General features: G+C 44.6%; 1 protein-coding gene across 4 annotated transcripts in view; it reads left to right on the forward strand.

The window, feature by feature from the left end:
• Positions 1-7,808, forward strand: part of Clcc1 (chloride channel CLIC like 1) — a 25,938-nt gene that overhangs the window by 12,721 nt on the left and 5,409 nt on the right. For all 4 annotated transcript variants that reach the window (XM_023721726.1, XM_004636992.2, XM_023721724.1 and 1 more), the window contains exons 4-7: positions 802-909; positions 4,281-4,502; positions 4,963-5,103; positions 6,037-6,130. In XM_023721726.1, coding sequence (XP_023577494.1) covers positions 802-909; positions 4,281-4,502; positions 4,963-5,103; positions 6,037-6,130 — 565 coding nt within the window. The remainder of the gene's footprint in view (positions 1-801; positions 910-4,280; positions 4,503-4,962; positions 5,104-6,036; positions 6,131-7,808) is intronic.

Raw genomic sequence — 7,808 nt, forward strand, 5'->3', positions numbered from 1 at the left:
GAGATAGCTCAGTGGAATAAGTACTGACCTGGCAGGTGCAAGGGCCTGTGTTCAATCCCCGGTTCCACCAAAAAGTAAATTAAAAAAAAAAAAAATATTGGGGGCTGGGGAGATAGCTCAGTGGAATAAGTGTCTGCCTGGCAAGTGCAGGTCCTGAGTTCAGTCCCTGGTACTGAAAAGAAAAAAAAGCCACTGAAACATTACAGTAAAAGACACATTGCCAGCCATTTGACCCCTCATAATCCCCTTTCTTTGAACTTATGTATCCTGTGGTTCTTGCCACTTTCTGAAACAGTTTTGGAAGTTCTCTTTCACAAGTATTGTAGTTGTGTGGTTGTGGCGCCTCCATCAACAGCTTGAATTGACTCAGAATGTTTGCCTTCCCCGATAGCTTTGGCTTTCAGGAAGCGCCAGCAGCAGCAGGTGCCAGGGCTGGCGAGTGAGTGCAGCAGGAGCAGTGCGGGGCTCTTGGGAGCCCGCCTTTCCACCAGAGGGCGCCCGGGAGCACTGGGCGCCGCACTCTTAGGCCGTGTAAGACCCTCCAGAAGGAGGACTTCCAGAATTGCTTCAGAAAGCAACAAGAACCATGGGATAAATGTGTTTTCAAAGCAAGGGAGAATATTTTGGGGGAGATTAATGGCAGTGTGTTTTGTAGTCTGTTAATTTAACATATAGTTTGATCACATGTTATACAAGCTTGATGAAAAAACTCCTTATATTGACTTTGATGGGGTCACTACATTAGAAACTCAACTCACATTAAATTTGGATATGAATGTTGAATTTATTGTATGATTACAGATTGATGAGTGTGAAAAGAAAAAGAAGGAAGACTATGAAAGTCCAAGTAATCCTGTTTTTAGGAGATACCTAAATAAGATTCTCATTGAAGCTGGAAAGCTTGGACTTGTAAGTATTTGGTGCTATGATACTAATCAATATGGTGGTTACTGGGGGCCTGGCCCTAGCTCAGTCCTTTAAGTGGCTGCTTCCACAAAGCTGTCAGCCTCAGGTTGCTGGAGTTTGAACCTCACAAGTCTCCTGCTGGCCAAAAGTGCCCTGAAGGCATTCAAGGAACAAAAAAAAAAAAAAAAAAAATCTCAATATGGTGGTTATTAATGTGAAATCGTGTAGAGTAGTGCCTGAGTCTTACTGGGCTTTGATGGAATTTCTGACTTGCCTTTTTCAGACGAGATCGGGTGGGTTCAGGGTGGTATGGCTGTAGACTGACTCATCTTTTTCCCAGCCTGTTTTGCGGGGCTTTACTCGAGGCCAGCAGTGCAGCCCACCTTTCCTTTTCCTACTTAAGGGGACTTGGGTAATCACCACAGTGCACTGTAGCACCTCTGACTGGGTGGCTGGGTGCGTGGTGACTCTGTCTTCACCCTGCTTCCTTTGACTATTTTCATACTTTGTTAGTCATATAATGTAAGGTCACTAAATGTTGAGAAAAAGAAAAATATATTTTTGTTTGTTTTGTGGTACTCGGGAGTTGAGCCCAGGGCCTTGTGCAAGCGAGGCAGGTGTTCTGCCTCTGAGCTTTTGCTTTTGCTTTTGCTTTGAGGTTACTCAGGTTGGCCTCCAGCTGTGATCATGCTGCCTTGGCCTCCTCGACCCTGTGCCCAGCTAAGAAACATACTTGGAGAAGGGTTTTCTTCTTACTATTTACTATGGCAGGGAATGGGGTGTAGAATTATGTATCATATTCAAGTTATTGGTGTTTTTCTGGCAGTGCTAGGATCAAACTCAGGGCCTTGCACATGCTAGGCATGAGTGTCACCACTGAGCTACACCCCCAGACCCCAGTGTCCACACTATAGGGTCACTGTGTTCACTTCGGGGACTCAAAATACCAAGAAAAATCGAACTTTATAACTTAGAGCGTTCATAACATCCACGTTCAGGCACATAGACCCTAGCGTGTATCCCACAAGTGGTCTGGAGAGTCAGAAGCCAGAATCCAGTCCTCCAGCTGTTGATAGGTGGCCGCTGAAGGGAGAGGCCTCCGTGTCGGTGGGGCCTGCCGGCCGTGCAGAGCTGTCCTCCGGTTCATTCTGAGGTCGTTAACGGGAACGGGAGTGTTAGATACGTCGATCTGGAAGCTCACTCCACTCTAGAAGCGCAGAAGCAGATGTTGTCACTTGGACACCGCTGCTTGAGTCTTAACAGCTGTGCAGGGTGCGCGGCAGCCTCGATAAGAGCTAGGTGGCGCGTCAGGTGCTTCAGATGGAGGTGCTGAGAGACACTTAGCTCCCGATTTAAAGTATTTATCAGTGGTAGGTTTTTAAAAAGTTTTCTGATGGTTTATGATATATCACAGTATTTTGGTTTTTAAAATTTTGTTCACCTTTTTTATTTGTATTGACTCTTGTAAAAGAAAAAGGAATCTTTTGCTTTGTTAGCTTTCTGTCACTGTAATTAAGTACCTGAGATAGTAAACACACAAAAAAAGGTTGAATCCCAGTTTTGGTTGGATGCCAGTCCGAGATGGCAGACCTTGGGGGGCCTCCGAGATGGTGCTTGCCAGTGGGGAGCTATGGGAGAGCCAGCTGCGCGTCTTGCGGCCGGCAGCACAGGGGAGGAGCGGCCAGGGCCCGCAGTCCTTCCAGGTCACCCTCCAGTGTCCTGACTTCCTGCCGCTGGCCCTCCCCCCAGGGGTTCCACCGCCTCCACCAAGTGCTACCCTGGGATCAAGCCTTCAGCAGATGGACCTTGGGGGACCTTTGCATCTGAAGTATGGGTGGCATGTGTCAACTGGCAGATGAATATGAAATGCTGTTTACACTGATTCTGCTAAGCCGAACCCACACTCTTAAAGATGGTTACAGACACTGTATTATAAGGAAACGCATTATTTTGCCTCTTTGGGATCCCTTTTTTCTTAAACTACTGAAAAGTTTAGGCTCTCACAGAATCGTATCAGCTAGTGGAGAGTCATGAACTGAATCATAAAGATGCACAGTCGATCCTCATCATTGGGAGATTCCATATTTATGAATGTACCTCGTCACTAAAATTTCTTCGTAACCCCAAAATAAAAAGTTGAAGTAATTTGTGGTCATCCTTGGACATGTGCAGAGTGGCAGAAAATTTGAGTTGCGCTGATGCGCCTGTTCCCAGCAGGGTGGAAGAAGGCAGGTCTTGCCATCCCTCTTAGCTGTCGTGCTGCTCACGCGCTTTTGCTTAGCGCAGCCTGGTTAGAGGTCAGCTTTCATGTTGTTCTGAGGGGTGGGTAATTTTATTGCTTAAATGACCCCCAGATGTACTGTGAAAGTACTGTCTGGCGTTGCTAAGCGCAAGAGGGCTGTGCCGTGTGTACAAAGAAAATACTTGGTAGGTGGGTGGAGATTGTATGACTGTTAGCTCTGTTGGGTGGGTCAGTAGAATGCATTAATAGGTGCTGCAGTGACACACGAAACAAGGCGGTAGAATGCATTAGTAAGTGCTGCAGTGACACACGAAACAAGGCGCCTGTTGACTGATGGATTTCTTTTCTCTTTTCTTTTCTTTTCTTTTTTTTTTTTTTTTTGATGAAAATGTTGACTAGAAGTTCACTAGGCCTTAATCTGGTGCTTCCTTTAGGAGTAATGGTTCAGCACTCACTACTGTCTCAGTTACTTTTTCTCATTGTTGGGACAAAATACCCAGCATCCAAAATTAAGAATAGAAAGATTTATTTAGCTCACAGTTGGTGGAGGTTTCAGGCCATAGTCGGCTGGCTCCAAGCTGGTGGCACAGGGCAGAGGGCAGCAGTTCAGGGCAGCAGAGCAAAGGGAGGGCAGCGGCTGCGGCAGCTCGCCAGCCTCACTCCCGCATACTGCATCCGGGCTCTCCGCCCATAATCCCTGCATTGGATCATGAATCCATCGCCAACTCTAGAAACCTGCCCCAATGACTGCATGAGGCTTTGGGGGGACAGTTAGACACAAACCATAACAGTGTGGGAAGTGACTTTGTAGATCAGAAATCCTGCCAATAACAAACATCAACTGTATTTTAGTAAAATGTACAGTATCATACATGGAGAAGTGTTTTCAAATGTTTTTCATATGTATTTGGTTTGCGCATTGGCCTTTGGGACAGGTGGATATTATGATCTATGTGAAATATTGTAGACTAATTATAGTAAATATGTAGACTAATTTTTTTTTTTGTGGCTTTGAGGTTCGTGCAAATGAATTATATGTTATGTTCCAAAGTGGCTTTCATCTTCACTTTTCCATGAATAATGTAATCAAATTCTTTCTTTCTATTGTTCGTTTCTGGGAAATGTAATTTAGCCTGATGAAAACAAAGGAGATATGCATTACGATGCCGAGATTATCCTTACAAGACAAACTTTACTGGAAATACAGAGGTTCCTTGCTGGAGAAGACTGGAAGCCAGGAGCCCTGGACGATGCCCTCAGTGAGATTTTAATTAACTTTAAATTTCATGACTTGGAAACATGGAAGTGGCGATTTGAAGATTCCTTTGGTGTCGATGCGCACAGTGTACTGATGGTAAGATGTGGTCGGTGTGGTGGGATTGAGTTTCCTTTTTTTTTTTTTTTTTTTTTTTTTTTAGGGAAGGGTCTACAGGGTGTTCAGGGTCTCACTACTAGATTGGACTCCCCATAATCCCAACCCTTGGGAGGCTGAGACAGGAAGACTGCCAGTTTGTTTGGTCTTTTTCTTTCTTTTTTTTTTTTTTTTTTTTTTTTGACGGAATTGGGATTGAACTCAGGCCCTTGCACTTTCCAGGCAAAGGCTTATTCTACTGAGCCATCTCCCTGGCCCCTGAGTTTCCCTTTTAAACAGTATTTTGAAAATACCACCGTGATTAGGCTAAGAACTGGTCATTGGCCACTCCCTGAGGTGACGAGCCAGCAGCCAGGCCTGGGGATGACTGGCTTCCTGGTCATTTCCACCGTGGGGGTGGCTGGCTCGTGCGGGCGCTGACTGCAGCTTCTCCTCCGGGCAGGTGCTCCTGTGTCTGCTCTGCCTGGTGATGTTGGTGGCCACGGAGCTGTGGACGCGTGTGCGTTGGTACATCCAGCTGCGACGAGTTTTTGTCATCAGTTTTCTCTTCAGCTTGGGATGGAATTGGATATATTTATATAAGGTATTAAATAGGTCCAAAGTTTTAAGGTATTAAATAGGTCCAAAGTTTGAAAGTTGTGAAGTGTAAATCATAGTAAAAGAAGGCTGAACCGACAGCAGTCTTGCTCTGGCTGTGGGTAGAGGGCAGCGCTGGACGTGGTCAGGGGGTGGCGTTATGTTGGCACTTCCAGCTATGTGTGGTTTTGGGGGTCCTTTACCCATTAGGAGGAAAACCGTAGTCCTGGTTGTGATGACCAGTTCCCGCTCGGTGGCAGATGGGCCACTAAATTAACACAGAGCCAGGTGGGCATGTTTTTAAAAAACTTAAGAATTCTTAGGGAATTTGAGTGTGTCCTTTTATTCCTTATTACACATGATGCCAAAGTGTCATTTTTAAAACTGAGGTCATTTTGAATATAAAGTGCCGTGTTCGGGGCTGGGGATGTAGGTCGTGGTACAGTGTGCTTGCCTGGCATAAGGAAGGCCGGGGCTTAGTCCACAGCAGCAGCAAGCAAACAGTATAGACTTTGGAAATGATGTAAGTAATTTAAAAAATTCACCTGTAATTTTATTACCTATGAGTAATTGTGTTTTGACATTCTTTCCAGTCCGTTTTCTAATTTTTAATTATCTTAAAATTGGAGTAGAAAAAAAATTAGAGCAGAATGTGGTGGCAGTTGCCTGTAACCCTAGCACTGGGGAGGCTAAGGCAGGAGGATCGCCATGAGTTTGAGGCCAGCCCGGGCTACATAGTGACTTGAATTCTGGGGTAGCCTGAACTCCATAGTGAGATCCTGTCTCAAAAAACCAAACAAATCAAAAAGTAAAAATTAAAAGTCATGGAGCAGCCGGGTTTGTGGGAGTGTCGAGGCATGTTGAGCTGGGTGTCTTGGATGAGTGGCCGGACTTCCGTGGTCTCAGCGCTGCCCTCACGGCTCCTGTCCGTGTCGCTCAGCTGGCCTTCGCACAGCATCAGGCGGAGATTGCCAAGATGGAGCCTGCCGGCAACGTGTGTGCGGAGAAGATGGATTGGACTGGCAGTCTCTTGGGTAAGGCTTTGGTTTGTTTGTCCCTGTTTTTCATAGAATTCCGAGAATGGGAGAAGGTAGTTAGCACAGAGAACAGAGTGAAATGCCGGGGAGGCCTTCCATGACTGAATCTTTTAACACAGAAGCTGTGGCTAGTAGTGGCGGTGTAGACCTGTGATCCCAGCCTGTGGGAAGCTGGCCAGGAGGATCCTGAGTTCAGAGCCAGGCTGGGCTACATAGCAAGACCCTGTCTTTAAAAACACTTCAGAGCAACTGCAGCGGGAGTTACAAGTGTAAAATAGTGACTTTACAGGCTGCTATAAAGCCAGAGGGAGGAACGGAAAGGGAGTGTGCTGGCCCTGGTGTCGTCTGCCTCCATCAGGCTGCGGGGCCTGTTCTGTCCACTTGCCCCCGGTCCTTGGCACAGGGCCTTGCGCTCTAGGTCCCCAGCGGAAGCTTATTAAGAACGGAATGAGTGAGCGTGTGTGCAGGCGCGTGGCCATCCTAGCTCTCATCTCTGCTGACCTAGGAAGTCTTTTTTGACTCATGAAATCTTATGTTACATATTTAACAAATTTTAACTAAAGAGAAATTATAAAGTAATAAAAAGATTTTTTTTCTTACAGATTTGGTTAACATTCTCACTAATGTTGACTTCTTTAATTATCTATATTTAGCTTTGGGAACTTTATCATGTTGAAAGGTACTTTATAGACAAGTCCATACCAATGTATATAAAATAGAAGCTCAGTAAGTTCTGTAAATTGTGTTTTAAAATTAAAACATTTGTGGGAACCATATCAATTTAGCTTTGCCTTTTGGTTTCAGGAGATAGCAAAGTGCTACAAAAGAGTTGAAAGAACTAATATTTCACATGTTATTTTATAAAAATAGTAAAAGACTGACTTTTAAAATTAAAATATTAGGCCGGGGATATAGCTCAGTGCACAAGTGTCTGCCTGGCAAGGGCAAGGTCTTATCCCTGGTACTGCAAAAAAAAAAAAAAAAAAAGAAAGAAAGAAAGAAATTTAGAGTTGTAGATTCACAGGGAATTATATAAGACATAGAACCTGTGAGTCTCTCCTCCATGTTTCCAGCGGTACTGTCTTACACAGCTGTGGCAGTACAGGATCAGCCAGATCTTGACTGTGACACGTGCCACCAACCTTGCTCACATCTCCCCAGTTTCTCTTGTTACTCATTTGTGTGTGTAAAAACTATTTTTAATTATTCATCTTTCAGAAATCCTTATGAGGGGGCTAGGGAGATGGTTCAGTGGAATAAGCGCTTCCCTGGCAAGTGCAAGGGCCTGAGTTCAATCCCCGGTTCCGCCAAAAAAGTCCTTATGAAGTGAAATTGTTTTGTCTTTGTAAGGTGGATAATTTGAGTTTTTAAAATAAACATTATTTTTTTATTTTGTTTTGTTTTTGTTTTTTTGCGGTACTAGGCATTGAATGCAGGACCTTACGCTTGCCAGGCAAACGCTTATTCTACTGAGCTATCTTCCCAGCCCAATTTTGGACATAAGATTAAAAAATTTTAATCAACATATATAGGAAGTTTATTTTTTATAGGAAGTTTATTTAAAATGTCTTCCTTTAAAATTTATTTTATTTTATTTTGGTGGAACCAGGGATTGAACTCAGGCCCTTGTACTTGTCAGGGAAGCGCTTACTGGATTGAGCCATCTCTCCGGCCT

The sequence above is a fragment of the Octodon degus genome, unplaced genomic scaffold (assembly GCF_000260255.1).
Source record: "Octodon degus isolate 3935 unplaced genomic scaffold, OctDeg1.0 scaffold00084, whole genome shotgun sequence".
NCBI classification, from domain to species: Eukaryota; Metazoa; Chordata; class Mammalia; order Rodentia; family Octodontidae; genus Octodon; species Octodon degus.